The sequence below is a fragment of the Strix uralensis genome, chromosome 5 (genome assembly GCF_047716275.1).
Source record: "Strix uralensis isolate ZFMK-TIS-50842 chromosome 5, bStrUra1, whole genome shotgun sequence".
In the NCBI taxonomy this organism is placed as follows: Eukaryota; Metazoa; Chordata; class Aves; order Strigiformes; family Strigidae; genus Strix; species Strix uralensis.
The window spans coordinates 37,324,367-37,340,760 of NC_133976.1; the positions used below are offsets into that span (position 1 = coordinate 37,324,367).

General features: G+C 38.7%; 1 protein-coding gene across 2 annotated transcripts in view; it reads right to left on the reverse strand.

Moving 5' to 3' along the window:
* Window positions 1-16,394, reverse strand: part of TAFA2 (TAFA chemokine like family member 2) — a 177,888-nt gene that overhangs the window by 46,731 nt on the left and 114,763 nt on the right. For both annotated transcript variants that reach the window (XR_012629198.1, XM_074870447.1), the window contains exon 2: window positions 8,498-8,604. Coding sequence is in view for 1 of the 2 variants with exons in the window: in XM_074870447.1 (XP_074726548.1) it covers window positions 8,498-8,604 (107 nt within the window). In the remaining variant the exon portion in view is untranslated. The remainder of the gene's footprint in view (window positions 1-8,497; window positions 8,605-16,394) is intronic.

Below are 16,394 nucleotides of genomic sequence, written 5' to 3' on the forward strand. Positions count from 1 at the left end.
AAATAATATTTTAAATCTGGAAATGCTAACAAAAATACTACTATATGCTACATTAATTGAGCACTTAACAAGTTAATGAAACAACAAGAAAAATTCTGATCAACAGATCCAAGAAAGTGATATTATTAAACCAAGACTAATTGAATAAAGACAACTAGGGGGGGCTAACAATTTCTTTCATACTATTTTTATGGGTTTAGTCAAAACTGTGGCATGCAGGTGTAAGCACTCTGTTTTCCTAGGTATAAGGATGAAGGAATCTAGTAGAATGCATTACTTAGTATACATAACAAATCAACAGGACTAATTTGGAAACAAGAATATAAAACTGGAAAAGTAGATCTGATTTCAGTATTAGGAAAATGTCAACATTTACTCATGATAGGAAAAAGTAACAGCAGGGTAAGCATACTATCAGTGTTTTTTCAGCCCTAACATCTTACAATATTTTCCTAACAAAAAAAGCAGAGAGTTTAATCTTCTAAAACAGAAACTAGCTAAAAAACCAGCTGATCAGTGGGCCAGCTACCCAAGGGATGATAACATTATTAAGAAATGAAAGGGCTGAAAATGTTAAAAAGTTTGGCATTTCGAACTGTAAAATCCACTATGTAACTTTTACAAGAATATAATCTTTTGTGCAATCATCTTTCCACCACAACACAAAATCAGAATGTATTTAAAGAAAAGATGACAGGTAGTCACTCATGGGAAGTTAGTAAAAATTTGACATTGGGATTACAAGATCAGGCCCAAAATAAAGAACTGCTAAGCACTTCCCTTTTATTTGTCTTAGAAAAAACATCAAGAAACCATAATACTTGCCAAATATAAACAGAAATATTTTAAAGTGATCAGTATAAAGGAAAGCGTGTGATATCTCATTGCGACTCTCCACCTCTCTCTCCATGGTTGCCTCAAGGACACCCAAGTTTCAGCACCAAGGTGGGGGTGGGAACGGAGGCAAAAATGCAGGCAGCCATTTGCTGTTATAGAGCTAGCAGCAGAGAGAAGAAATAGGCATAACTCTGCTATTACCATGATTTCTGCACCCATGTCCCAGTGAACCATCAGAACTATTGGCATCCTGGCAATCCGAGAAAATTACTTTGTTTTATACCCCGGCAGAAGGCCAAGGAATGTTATCTACTGAATTCTAACAGATACTATATTAACATTTTAGATTGCAACGGCAGATACTAATATGAAAGTGTTTAACCGACTGTTCTACTTTATCTTCAAGCAAATGGCAATTCGGGGATCAGGTTCTGATCCTGATATAACAGAAATTTTCAATTAATGCCCAAGCTAGATAAGAACATCTAATATCTTTCTTCCCCATGTCTGCTAAAATAACTATCATCTTTCTTTGTTTCTATATTTAAACATTAATTACACTCAGAATTAAGTTAGTGAAAGCTGCAGACAAAGCATTCTCATTTAAGAGAATCTATCTCTGGGACAAACTTCCACAAGAGATAAGATTATCCATGTTTGAGACATTTAGCAAATATGACAAAAGAGTTTGATGAAGCAGGATTGACAGATCAACAATAGACAGGTGGATACCTCCATCTAATATTTTGACAGATCGCACTGACATCTTCAGCCTCACCTGGTAGCTCCTAAGGCATCCACACACATCTCTCTGTATGTTTGCAACTCCCCTCATGTAAATATTAGGCAGTTTTCTTCCACCTAATTCCAGTAAAGAACCTGAGAATATGCAGAACAATTCTGGCATCCTTTGACAGTTCCCACACATCCAGAAGGTGCATGTTGAACACATACAATTTATCCACAGGGTCAGATCCCTCACCCAATGTTACAGTACAGACACTTCAAAAAAACTGCAAACTGTGGAAAAAACGGTACTGCTTCTGCTTATCCGTTATATCAGAGCCCATATCATGGAACTGGGAGATCTGTGTTTGGTGCCCCCTTCAGGTCAAAGAGGTTCAGACCACATATGTCCCCAGAGAATGCCATTACCTCCAATAGGACTCCTTCAGGAAGGAAGAGGGAGCATGTGGCTATCTAGTGGCTACTTAGCAGGGAGGAGGGATGTCTTTTGTCTGGTTTCTGCCCTCTACACTAAGGGTACTTACTGCTTTTAAAATTGAATACAAACTTCTATTTCTGCATTATGAACGCTGTCTTCTACACAGTGTAAAATCCTCAATAGAAAGGGCAAAGGTACATTCATACTAAACACTGTAACTTCATGATGAAGGCACTTCTACAGAAAGACAAAGGTTTGAACACTTCAGAGGTCTCCCACATAGCAGTAAGGGCTATTCTTATCTAGACACTGACACTCTAAACGCTAGGAATGTAGATCTCAAACAACAAAATGATAGGCAACACCCTAATTTTCCTGAATAAAGCAAACTAGACAGCATTATTTAGCTGCAATGTGTTGTAGGTATTTCCCCAAGCTTCTGAACACTTGTCAGTAACCTGCACAGTCTTAATGCAATAACAAGACACCAGAGTAAGGGGCTGATTCAGCCCTTCTGAATGACTGTAACCACCAGTTTGATTCCCAGTAGTAGAACCAGTTACATATATTCTGTAATGTTCCAGTTGATATAACATTCAAGAACTTTTGGAATGATTTTTCATACAAAATGCAGTGAGACCAAAGTCAGTCACAGGTCTGTGGTGGAATTTTTCTTACAGAGTACCCTAAAACTTCAGTAGGACTAATACTTCAAAGTCATTAATATAAACTAAACATTATAAAACAGAGAAAACTCAGTGGTGCTGAGTAAAGCTGAACAGAAATAAAAGAGTTTATGAAGAAATCTGCCCTTGGAGAGATGGATTCCTCCTTCCAAGTCTGTCCTCAGACCAGAACCCCTCAACACAGTCACAGCTGGCTCCTTAAGTCTCTTTCTTTCCATCACCTCAAAAGGCTAGCTGTTTGTCTCTTCTACAGTCTCCTCAGCTGTCCCTCAGTCTTTGCTCCAGCTGTAGGCTTCCTGCAAGCCAGCCTCTCTCCTTTTCTACCTGACCACCCATGTGCTCTGGAGGCTTTCTCCCAGCCCACTCAAGACAGTTTCATTTGCTCTATAGATAGCAAGCAGTCAGCACAAGAAAAACAATGTCTTATGCTCGGCTGCTTCAGATTTAAACATACAACAAGCAGCAAATCAGGAAGACAAATAAGCAGAACTAATCATCAGTGCTCAGAAGCATCTCCACTTAGGCACTGCCTTTAGTAAACTTCAAGGTGCATTTAACCATGTCCATAATACACCATACTTCTGATAATAAAAGTTTTGTCCTGGCAGTCCGGGGAGTGCAAGCCAGTAGTGGACTTCATATACTGACATCTGAATATGGAGTCACATGTATAGCAATAGAGTTACACATAGGCCACTAGATGAATATCACTCACTGGATAACTGTGAGTGATATTCAGGAGGAGAAATTTGTCTAGGAGAAAATCTGTTGCAAATCAGAGGATCAATGGTATCTTTAAGGCACAATTCACAACACTAAGAGTTTGGAAACCATTGCACAAGATTCACCAGCATGCCTCAAGTCCCTCACACTGCCCTAGTGATACAAAAGAACCACAAATATGACACAAATCACCTATTAAGCCATCTAAACTGCTGTCCTAACTGACCAGTGACTTTCACTCCTTGTGCATGAAACAGGCATGAGAACATTGAGGCAATGCACAGAGGCCATTACCATAGCTTTTAACAAAGTGCTATATTATCTCTCCTCAGAACAAATCAATTCCACAGCCCAGGGGTCAGGCAGAGCCAGGAGCCTGTCATATGCTGATTAAGTGTAGTGTTAGCATCACTGCACTAGCTAAGAGAGCCCTCCTGATTGATAGAAGCCAAAAGAACAAACTTGCACCTCCCCATCTGTCTGCAAGGGCTACCAGTCCTTCCACTCACTCTCCAGAACCAGGCATACTACTGCCCATACTGGACTATACTATCGCTTTTGATTAAATTTGTTCATTAATATGAGATTTCTTCCCCTAAAAGAAGTTTATATTCTCAAAGATGCACACATGTGGGATGTGTGTTAGACTACATTGGAGCCCTGTTCAGGGCTTGCCACCTTTTGGTTCATTTTCCCAATAGAAAACTTGACAAATCTAGACATAAAAGATCTTTCAGAGCAAACAGAAATGATGCGTTATCCAAAGAAAATAAGATATCCAGAGACAACGATTACAATTAAGCTGCATTTCTAACTCAGTTCCCCAAAGACTTAAAATCTGCAGACAGTTCCTTAGGTTTTCCAGGACTGTCCTGCACATTTTATTTGTACTCTTTTCACACAACAAAAGCAACCTGGTGAACAGGGAAGAGGATGACTGCTAATGAAAGTCCAGCAATGGATGTAAACACATCGGTACCACCTGAAAGCATGCCACTGCTAACACTGGGTTTCTTGCTTCTCATAGTCATACCCATTCCCAAACTCCAGCACATGTGTGGCACATGCTACATCCTGTATCACAACACAGGTACCAGCAGTGTTTCTGCCCCGTCAAGGCAGCTGAGAAAGGCAGACTCATCCAGGAATGGTAATCTAACTAGCAGCTTTAGTGGCTCAATGGCTGCTTCATTCATCTGGACTTCAGAATAGCTACTCCTCTGCAAGGAGAAACCAAGATTCATTTTCTCCTTGTGAATAGTGAGACATTCCCTCAGACTTCTAATTTAGTCCAAATTCACAGACAAGTAGGAGCAGCAATTCTACATCACAAATGATAAAGTTCAGTTTGTTTTAACTATATGATAGGCATCAGGTAAGTTCAGCTTCTGAGTGAAATTTTTTAAATGAAAATAAATTATCATGCCTTTTCATCTAGTAAGTCCAAAAATACTCAATTGCTTCATTTATTCATTTATTTATTTAATCTACCTGGAGTATTTTCTGGTTCCATAACAAATTCCTTCTGGCAAGCAAGCATTCATCGTTAGTCATATTTTTAAGTAGCTTTCTATTCTGTCCAGGGATTTAAAATTTAATATTGGTTTGTATTTTGAGGAATATTAAACTATGCTCAGATTCCAAAGCACCCTTAATTTATTTAGATTACCTTATTGCGTTATCAAAGTAAAAAAACTTAGTAATCACAAAAAGCTCAAAGAAATTCAAATTTTGAAAGTTTTTAGTTTTAGGGTAGAAACTGTGTCTCATGGTAGCCTCTTGTCTACAAAGGAGCACTTGTAAGGTACTACCAGTATATTTCTTTCCCAGAAGAACTAGTCCAACACTTGAAATCTTAAACAGGAGCTGTGGTACAATGGTCACCAAACCAATTCATGTTCCCTGTGACAGAAACAGCAAGCAGGCAGTGATGCGGAACTGATGCCTGCCTGCCATATCTGTCAATGAACACTGTATGTTTGTGCAGGTTTATTTGTTTTCCAAGGGCTAGCAATGAGTAAGAGGATCAGGATCAATTTTATAATAAAACACCCTCATGGATTTCTTTCAGCCACCCTCAAGGTAGATCAGTTTTTAGACTCATAACCTTGACAACGTCCTTTTGAAGACTGATACACCACTCTTTACTTGTCTTCTCATACATGGTACTGTAGGGTCATTCACAGGTGCACGTGCTCGGGTAAGGCACAGATCACCAGAGTATCATGGTCCCCAGCAAAATGAAAAAGAAAAAGCAGAGTTCCTGTTTCTTTCCACAAGACAGAATAATAGAATATAAGTATGTGCACAACCAGGAACTACACAGGAGAACTCATAATCCGGTGTGCAGCAAAAAAGTGAGCTTTAGGTTTTGTTTTAAACACTGTGAGTGCTTATCTCTTTTAGCTCTTGGACTTTCTATTCAGACTGATGGAACTTTAACAATCAGACAAGATGAAGGGTGCAGAACTGTCTTCAAACCAGTCTTCTCATAAGATAGAAGGATGGACTTGGCACCCACACACCTGACACTGAAAAGCTGTAATCTGGAATCGCAGTTGGTAACCCTGGTGGTTGCTCACTTGACCTCAGAGCCTGGTTCCCCATGCCCTGCCTCGGCCTCTGTTTTTCTTGCTGCTGACTTGGCATTTCTCATTTGTGCCACATCCCTGGAATAAGTGCATCAAGCCTAGAGACAGCCTGTCGGAATCAGCTGTTTATATCCCTGCTGAAGTCTGTCTGGAGAGCAACATGCTCATTAAATAATTTTTCACACACTGATGAACTTTCCTGCTTTTACTTTTCTTTTACAATAACGTTCAGAAAAAGAGATGGGTTTAAGAGTTGATGCAACTGATGCATAATATGACTAAGTCAATAGGAAAGTAAAGATTTTTAAAAATGTAGATTATTGATCTTTGAAATTGTAAGGGCTCCTTCAAAGTCATTAGGGTTTGTCGTGCCAATATGTTAGTAAGGACTTCTATAAATGAAGATTAATGATGCTAGGGATAATTATAGCTGAAGTAACTCACATATTCCTCAGTATTTGAAAATTCTGTGCAAAGGTGAACAGTGTCAGGTTTTCTTTGGCTGCACCTTAGCTCCATTTCTGCTATTAGAGTAGGGGGAAAACTTTCTTTGATATAATGCAAAGTTAAAGTCCCAGTTTCTTTGGCAATCAGTGGTAGCTGAGCTGCATAGCTCTGATTTGTGCTTTTTAAAATAATCCCCCATATACAGTGAGTGCAGCTGATTTGCAGATCTAGTAAATCCACAAGCCAGAATCTGAACATGTACAATGGTTGCCTTTCTAAATTAAACACTCAAGTCATGCTTATTATTATTGTTCCCTGCAAAACTTCATATATTTTGCTAAAAGGGTGAAAAGTTACAATTTAAAGAAAAAGAACCAAAGCTTTTTGTTAACTTGCAGGAATGTAAAGAAGTCCCTACAGCTAATAACCTGATTTTGCAGGGGGCTCATATGCATATTCTTTTTATCTAAAAACATCAAATTCAACACCTCTCAAGTTATTTCTGCTCTAAGGCTGGGCCTCAAATGCCAGGCCTCAAATGCCAAGTACTCTCCAGATAATTAATGGTATAGCTCTGCTGGGGTTTTACTTGCATGAATATATCTGGAGAGCTAAAATTGGTGGGGGATCATTTGATTCTCAGTTGTGAAGCCCTAGTTCCCAAATAATCCTTGGGATTATAATTTGTTTCCATGAAATACTTGGTGACAGGTTTTACTCATCATTTTTTCAAAAACGGTAGCAAGAATACTTTGGCAACGTTTGAATTGAATTGAGGCAAACACAGCTTGTCAAGCTTTTGTTGATGGAATCAAAATGATCTGGAGATGGGCTTTTTGATTTTTAAAGAAAGATAATCAAAGACAAAAGAATTCTGAATCCAGGCTAGGATATCTTGGCTCTTTTCCAATAGACTAAACTGGCAAGCTATGGCGTAATCCATATTCTGGTTCCAAGAGGGAACAAAGGCTGAGCAAAGAGTCAGCATGGTTCCTGTCTTTGGTGGCCTGCAGGACCACATCAATCTGTTTTGTCTGCAGCCAAATTGCAGCTCACAAAAGACTTTGCAGAGAGTGCCTCTGCATCCTGAAGTCCTTGATCAGTGAGGTATTTTGAAGAAAGATATCTTCACACAGCAGAAAAATATCTAGCAGCTAGATATATAAAATACCTGCTCATGAAATCCTATCATCAGAGGGTACATAATAAAATGTATATGACCACAGAGAGATGAACTGACTGGTGTTATTGGAATCCTTCCCCAGTATTTAACTCCTTCGCTCTCAGTAATGTTCATGTCCCACCCTTATTTTACCCAAGTTGTTAGAGTTTATTCTGATCTTGAATAAGCAGATAAACAGCCAACAGACACTATATGAAGATGAGAAGTGGACTTCAAAATTGTGTTATACCGCAGATCACATTTCAAGTTATATTAGCTTATAAGAAGATATTAGTACATGAATCTGGAGAGCTGGTTCCTTGCATTAGGGGTTTACAGAAACACATACTAAAGTTCTTGGTCTGGTCTTAGAAATGAAGCATGCACCACAAAGCAATGGTCTTTTTTTAGGATGAAACAATCACATTCAGCATACATTATCCATGAAGTCATCCTTGACAGATAACTGCACACAGCAGCAACATACATGTTACTAAAAATCGTTTCTTTCTAAGGTTCATTCCATGAATTCATTTGTAGCACACATATGTGCTATCTGATATATATCTATTTTTAGGAGACAAGCAGTGTTCATTATTTGATGTTTCTACCTGACCATCTTTTTTTACCATCTTTTCAACTGTACCATCATTACAAAATGACCTAAAATCAGAGAATGCTGAAAATTGGACTGAAATACTTCAATTCTTAATAAATTAATAAAAGTCTATCCATTGAAAACTCTCCTTTGGTACTGATTAGTGGACCAATACCAGGAGACACAAACATGCATAAGGAAAAAAGGTCACACACACTGGACACTTCTGAATTTGCTGACAGCAGCCACAGATTCAACAGTAGAACAGAACAGAACAGAAATTCTTACCTTTATGATGATTTGCCCCAGATGCTAATTTTCCCCACAGAGTTACAACAAATATTATTATTAGCAGTTTTCCTTTTGTTGCTTTCTGTAAGTATCTCTTATTCATCCTGAAAACAAAAATACACAAGAATAAGTATTTCTCTTAAGGCTTCTTTCGAAAACATTTTTTTTTAATTTAACAAGTTTTATAAGTGTCTGGCTGATAACCCTTAAGTCTTAAATTCTGTCTGGCTCTAAGTGAGGTACATCACATAGAGCATCAGTATAAGATCCCTCCCTGGTCCACCAGCATTCCTCCACGCTGGTCAGTACCAGGAGAATTCCACACCTCCAGTCATCATGTTTCTCTCAAGGCACAAGCAGTGTTCATAACCACAGTAGACTCTAGTGCTAGCAAGAAGGATGAATCCATGCAGCTGTGCAGCAGGTTTTGATGAACAGAGAAGTGCCACTAGTGTGTTTGGGGCCAGTTATGGTCAATGTTGTTCTTTCTGATGGCGCAGTGGAGTTTTTAGCTTTTGGGATTGCAACTCTTTCTGGGTTGTGCCTACAAGCCATAAGGCAATAACAGATTTGAACAGACCTCCAGCACATGTACCAACCCTCCCATACAGAAATCCTGTTAGGAAGACAGAAGTGGTTTGGAACATAGACTCAAGCAGGGCAGATTCACTAGTCTCTTGTCTACCTTAGGGTAATGAAAAGATTTGATTTATTGCACCAAGGGAAACTGCATACAGTCGCCCTCATCTTGCTCAGTGATGTTTTCACTGTGACAGCAAGCCACCATGGTGGTTCAAGCACAAGGTAACACATGAGTTATTTCTCAGTAACATCCTCCAAAGACAAAATACCCCTCCATCTGCCAAAAAGACAAGTTCAGGAACATAGGCTCTCATGCTTAAGGATTACAATTGTGCAGAGAGTGGCAAGAGGTATAATAATGAAGCCTCTCACCTTTCATTCTCTGTAGAAGAACCCTATGGAGCTGGCTAAGAAACAACTCTGCATGACGATCATGCTTCTGCACTGTCAATAGGATGATGATGTCTATTTCAAATCACTTATACTAGAAAAGCTGCAAATTTGATCACTTGAACAAAATTATTGCTGTTTCATAATGCCCGGAACTATGGTGCCTTTCTGAGCAGAAAAAACTGCATTGCTTCAGTATGGTTGCATATTTATCTCCTATTATGTTCATAAGAACCCCAAAGGAATTTAAAAGCCACTCTCTTGCTTCGTTCATGTACAACACAGTCTTGGGCAACCACAACTACAGAGTTGTGAAAGGCAGACTACTCCAATACAGAATTAACCAGTAGCCTGTTCAAAGTCCCAAATCTCTTTCCATTGCTTCAAAGCAATTCCGTTCCTCTGAGCAAATTCCTTTCTAACAGAACACCACATGCTGATAAGGCAACCACCCATCCCCACCCCACAAGTCCACTCATGATTTCCAGACTTGTAACCAGACCATATCACCTAAAAGTGCCAATCTTGCTTTCCAGGAGATTGATGAGATCTTGTTAAGCACCAGTGAGTTTCCACACCAGGCTGTGTGTAACAAAACACTACAACTCAAATTAAGAACCCACTGAGGAATGTACCAAGCCCTTCTAAACCTGAATTCAAAGCAAACAGAACTCAGCATCCCTTGACAGAAGTCCCACATCTACAGTGTGTTTCCCAGAGGTTCAAATACCACATTTATCAGGGATAAAGAGAGAGGAGTAAGAAAATGCTATATCGAGGATGGTGGATGTACCCCTGAAAGCCTGACGGATTCATAATCACAGTGGAGGTCACAGTGTGCTGTGAAGCACACCAAGCTCTGCCTTCTTGCACTAATTCCAGTGCCTTTGGAGTGTAAACTGCATGTTCATCAGCAGATCCAGGTTTATGAAGCACTCAGAGCTAAAGGGAAATATATTATTTGTCACTGTAAATAAGAACAAAAAATGAAACTGGAATGCACATTCAGCATATGCTCTTTCACAGCTATCTCTGTGAACAGAATATGAATTAACTCTTTCACTCCTGGATTTTCATACTGCACCTGTTATGATGCTGGTGCCAAGTCATCTCTCATTAAAATCAAATCTTTCTTCCTCACCTACCCAACAGTGCTCAGAACACAGTGGGACTTGCACTATTAAGCAAAGTTGAATCTAATACAGTTCCTTCCTGTACTCTGCTGATGCCAGGTTCACTCACAGCTGCAAGGCTGGCAGCAAACGCACAAGCAGAAAATGCAAATACATATGGAAAAACAGTAGCAACAGGAGGAAAGAGAGTAAATCAACATATCTGACTGTGAACAGCAGCCCCTCAGGGTAGGTGGCAGAGTGAAGATCCAAACCTCTGCCCACAGCCCAGCACACCAAAGAGGAGTAAAGCCAATACTGAATATAGGAGATACTGTTCTGCAAAGTAAAGGAAGGGTTTGAGCTTTGATGCAGAAAATCTGGGCTGAATGCCATTGCCAGGTTTTCCAACCATGAGAAAAACAATACACCATTTCTGTACCACAAGTCTATTACACTATTCTGCATTATTCGTTTGTGGTATTCACCTTTAGAAGGACAAAAATCATAACTTTGTCTTACAGCACTCCCATAATAGGCACAATTGACAGAAAAGTCAGTGCAAGTAGCAGTTCTAGTGTAGGACTAATAGTTCAGAGGCCATAAACAGAAGTACAAAAAAGAATGTCTCAGCAGTTAAAGCATTCATAACATACAGCAACTCAAATAAGAAAAGGTTGGAAGATGATGTTAAGTTTCAAGCTGATTATGCAGTATAACACTAGACCTTGCATTGTGCGTGTTGGCCACTTACAACAGTCAGTCCAAGGACAGACAAGTGGCTGCATAAGCACAAACAAGGTATGAAGCACTCTGCTCCCAGCAATCCTGCTACACACACAGAAGTCACACTGTAGCAATACAGCCCTAGAAATAAAAAATGAAGGGTTTGTAGTCCAAGAAACTCAGTGAGTTGGGATAGATGCATCTCATCAGCAAAGTGGTAAACAGCTAGATAACAAGAGGCCATGACATATACTGAGTATTTGAGTGCCTGCATTATCACCTGGGCTCAGAAACTGTGATGCTGGTTATTTTTTGTGGATTTCCAAAATAGCCCGTGATACAGCACTGAGAAGACACTGGAACTAGATAGCATTTGACCTCAACTCTGAAACATAACTATTAGCCTCTTGCAACCCTGATCCATGTCAAGTAAGTGCATCCAGGAAATAAAATTCAGTCCATTACCATAGTGTTATTATACTAACATAACAGGCTGTGTTAAATAGAACAAATGAGCTCTGAAATGAGGTCTACTTTTACTAGAGGTGATGCAGAGCTCCACAGACAAACTATAGCTATTAACCTGAATGGTTTTCTCTGGGAGACATTTTCCTCTTCTATTTACCTTCCTGTCTGCCGAACTCTCCCTCACTGTGATCCTTACAGCCTTCAGTAATGCCACATAAGTCAAAGGTGAGAATAGCCATGCTGTAGGAGATGCCTACATTTGAAAATCAATTTTACACAAAAATACAAACTTTCTAGCCCAACATATTGGAAATAAACCCAAGGAATTCTCAGCACTTTCATGCAAAAGAGGACATGAAAAGCCATGTTTGAGTTCATTTTTCAATGTGCTTAGAGACAAGGAAAAAGAAAGATAGCTCCTTTTGTGGTTCCAAGCACACAACAAAAATAAAAATATCTTACACTCATAATTCAAACAGGCAGTGGCTGAGTATGAGATGACTCTGCCATGATCAGCTCTTCACTAACACTGTAACACAATGAATAAATTCATAGGATTTGTTATATTTGCTCATCCTTTTCCCTGAAGCACACTCCATGAGACCATCACCAGTCTGGTATCATGGACTCAAGACTAGACTGTTTTGGTGATTAGTGACAAAAATTGGTTAAAAATTGCAGGATTTTTTTCTCAGGGTGAAGCCACATCTGATGCTGCATAGAAGCTTCACAAACTGCTGTGTCAGCAGAAATCCTTCTCCCTGGCCTCTGTGGCTCATCAGATGCAAACTGTGAATACACTAATAGGTTGCACAGGCTCTCCTCGTAGCTGCTTCACCTCACTGTGAGCCCCCTCCCAGCAGCAGATATGGCCCAACTATTTGACTGTACTGAAACTGCCAGGTGCAGAGGTGTATCTTCAATTTCATAGCAGCAATGTAGCATTCATAAGCTTTTGAGTTTCTACTTTCTTCCATCCTTCCTTCTTCTGGCCTTGAGATCAGCCATCTTTCCAACAGTTCAGAAATAGAGGAGAATCACATGAGAATTACCCTATACTGTATGGCCAGTGATAAATTGCCTTCCCTTCCTATTTTAAGTGAAGTGTAACCTCATGTAGTCTTTATTGTTGAGGAGAAAAAAACATAAGGAAATAATAGCTTGCATTCTTCCCTTAAGAGCTCTTACACAAATAAATTCTCATCTGTTTCCTAGGAGTAACAGCATTTTTCTCAGTTGCTTCTTTTCTTTCTTTTCTTTACAAACATCAGCTTCTGTGAAGCTGTTGAAAATTCATTTGTTCCTGCTTTACATACGTAGAAACTTTCAATGTCAGTAAGATCCATTTGTCTTCTGCAAACACATACACCCTGTGAATGCAAGTGTTCATAAAGGGTAAGTCTATTTCTCTACTGAATTCTGATGAAATGTTTAAGGGACAAAAACCTGATAGAAAATTAGTCCCACATTCTCTTACTTTTCTTTTTATGACAAATATTTCATTTGCTACTTCAGAGAAACCCTAAATGAGTAGTAGAAATCACTTCTGGCCTCAAGTCTCTTGTACAGAAATAATGCAGCCATTTACATTATGTTCTGTACTGTGTTGCATCTTACATTATTTATTAGTTGTGTTAGTTTCTAGAATCCCATGCAATGCAGGTATTTGCAGTTTTATTTAGCCTTTCCTCTGTAAACTAATGCAGATTTTAAAATGCCCCTTTAGTGGATAAGGTCACTTTGTAAAAGTAACACCGATGTGACCCCCTTGTGTTTGCATATATATAAATTCCCTCTATGACATTCCTGTCATGTTTACCCAGTGAACAAGTAATTTGCCACTCTCATTACTTCAGGTACAAGGTAGCTTGTGAAAATCAATCCTCTTTCTGCTTCATACATCACAGCCTGCAACAGACACAAAGTGCATTCTGATTCTGAAATGAAGCTGGGGGGAAAACACAGACCTGGTCTCATAAGGTACTTTCTTTGATCTAGGTGGGCAAGGAAAGAAAGAGAATAGGCATTTAGCCTAGCAGAGCACGCAAGTCTTACATAGGAGTCACAGGGGAAATCTCTGTATGCAAAGCAAAAGGGGTGGGTTTTGTTGACCTTTTTCCCAAACAGTTGTCGTTTACCAGTGTGGATCTCTCAATAGCAGAATAAGTAGCCCTGGAGAGCTTAGCCCCACTGTTGAGAAATAGTTAAAGAATTGTTAGCAGATCAATACAGTAAGGTTGTCACTGTTACTTTCAGATGAAGTGTACCAGTGGAAGCAGATTGAAGAACCCTAGGCTTAATGCCGTAAGGAGGTCTTTTGAAAGGCTACTGTGCTAAGACTTAAGACACTGAGGCAAATGAATTCTTCTTCCCAAACGTACTTAAGCCTGTGATTGACATGCATGCCCGTACTTGTCTTTTATTTAAATCAGTGTGACTTAAGCACATACTTAAATTTAAACACATACTTTCCCAAACAGAGGTGTATGTACACAACACGAGTTCTTGAAAAATGATTAGCGGACAAGCTTTTATAAGAAGAGACAGTTTCAAGAAAAGAAAATATCTCAAATGTCTGAAAAATAAAAACTTATGGAATATTTGAAAATAGACAGTAAACCAAAAAACATTTTTCTTTACATACTGCAATTAGTTTCCCAGTAGCGGGAAACTGGAGACAGATGCACATACAGGTAATTACATTTGCCAACAGTATCTCATAGCACTTGGATGTGAAATTTACATATATATTATTGTTTTCAAAATCTGATAAGCACGGATGCTTAAATTGCCAGAGGTAAAAAATGCTTTAGCCACCTAGCTGCATACCATCTCACAGCTAGAAACCCTGAGAGATTATGGGGAAAACCTTTTTCTTACAAAAGGCAATGTATGGTTGTGATGATATCACCTTGAAAACTCAGATGATACTGATGAATGGCCTTCCCTCTAAACTGCTATCAGTGTTAATCTCCCCTACTTCCAGATTAACACCAGTTCTTTGTAGACACAATTGATTGTAATTTTCACCTTCATTAATTTTCAGATGCAACACCTAACTGAAAGCAATAAAGAAAGCAAAGAAAGAGTAAACAAGAAATGCATTGTCCTCCTAGACAGCTTCAACTCAAACAATACAGACATATTTAACTGTGTATATATTCAACTCCTTTCTTGGTCATTTCATCAGAACCAGAAGAAGAGTGTTCACCTGATAAACATTGATGCTGACACATTACTAAGTACACAGAAAGAAAATGTCATGAATTTTTGTGGGGTTAGATTCTGCACTTCTATCTATTTATGAAAATATAAAACTAATAGAAATAATCTAGCATTAGACCTGCACATGCCATTCAGTCTTTTTAAATGCTAACATAAAACATTACAGAATATTTAAACATCCAAGATATTCTAGTATCTTTAATCTGCCCAGTGATGTCCTACACTCTTGTGAAATAAGCTCTCACAGTTAAGTGTTCAGTATTAGAAGGTATTTAGGCTCCAATTCAAATAATTTTATCTGATATTATTATGTCACTTTAAACTCTCTCCCAGTTTCTGTGCTTAAGGGAGCTTTAAGTTTTAGGGGGTACTATCTATTCACTTAATCATCACGGCAGTAGTATTTGCTTATATCTTACATTTGATCCTCTTGCAGATGGTTATTTAAATTTTCTTTATTCATATCTCACTAACCAATCAAAAGTTTAACTGAAAAAAAAAGTTGTAACAGTTCAATGGGCTTTGAACAAAATGTCTTGCTGAGACCTGAATCACTAGGTATACTGCGATTTCACAAAGCCATTGCAGTGGGAGAGATAAGCCTCCAAATCTGTCAAGGCAGAGAAAGCATCAAATATTAGTGGAGAACAGCAACTGAAGTGCCAATATTTAAAAGCCAGGACGAAAATTATCTGGGCAAGCGTAAGCCTATTAGTCTGACCTCTTCAGTTTGCAAGAGCTTAAAACAGGCTTTGAAGAAAAAGATAAATTAAAGACAGAGAAGTAAATAGAACATAGGATAAAATGTAGCTGTGTTACCAAGGGTAGCTTGTGCCAGACTACCTTGACAGATTTTTTGATAAGATAACTGATTTTCCAGACAAAGAAATGAAGTAGATATAATTTGTCTGGATTTAGATAAAGCACTTCCTACAGTGTCACTCCAGAATTTACACATTAAGCCGAGGACTCTGTGGATTACTACAAGAATTGAAAGGTGGATCCAGGCGCGATAACAGCAAGTAGTACTGAAAGGGAGTATCAGGGATTAATAGCATTTCCGCTACAAGATCATCATTTGAAACAACATGAGTAAAAAACTAGTCTATTTTAGTTGGTCACCAAGAGTACATCAGTATCTATATGACATGAGATGGCTGTGAAAAAGGCAAATCCTATAAATTATATACTTCTAATAAAGACACACAAGGACAAGTATGAATTTTCTTAAACTATCATTCAGAATAATCTATACAATTCTGGCCATCCATCTTCACAAAAGAAAAACTGAACCTACAAAACATATGGGAACAGTCTTCTATGATGGTCACAGGAACAAAGACTCTACCATAGGAGGAGTTTGAAAGAGCTTGGCTTGTGGAGCAAAGCAA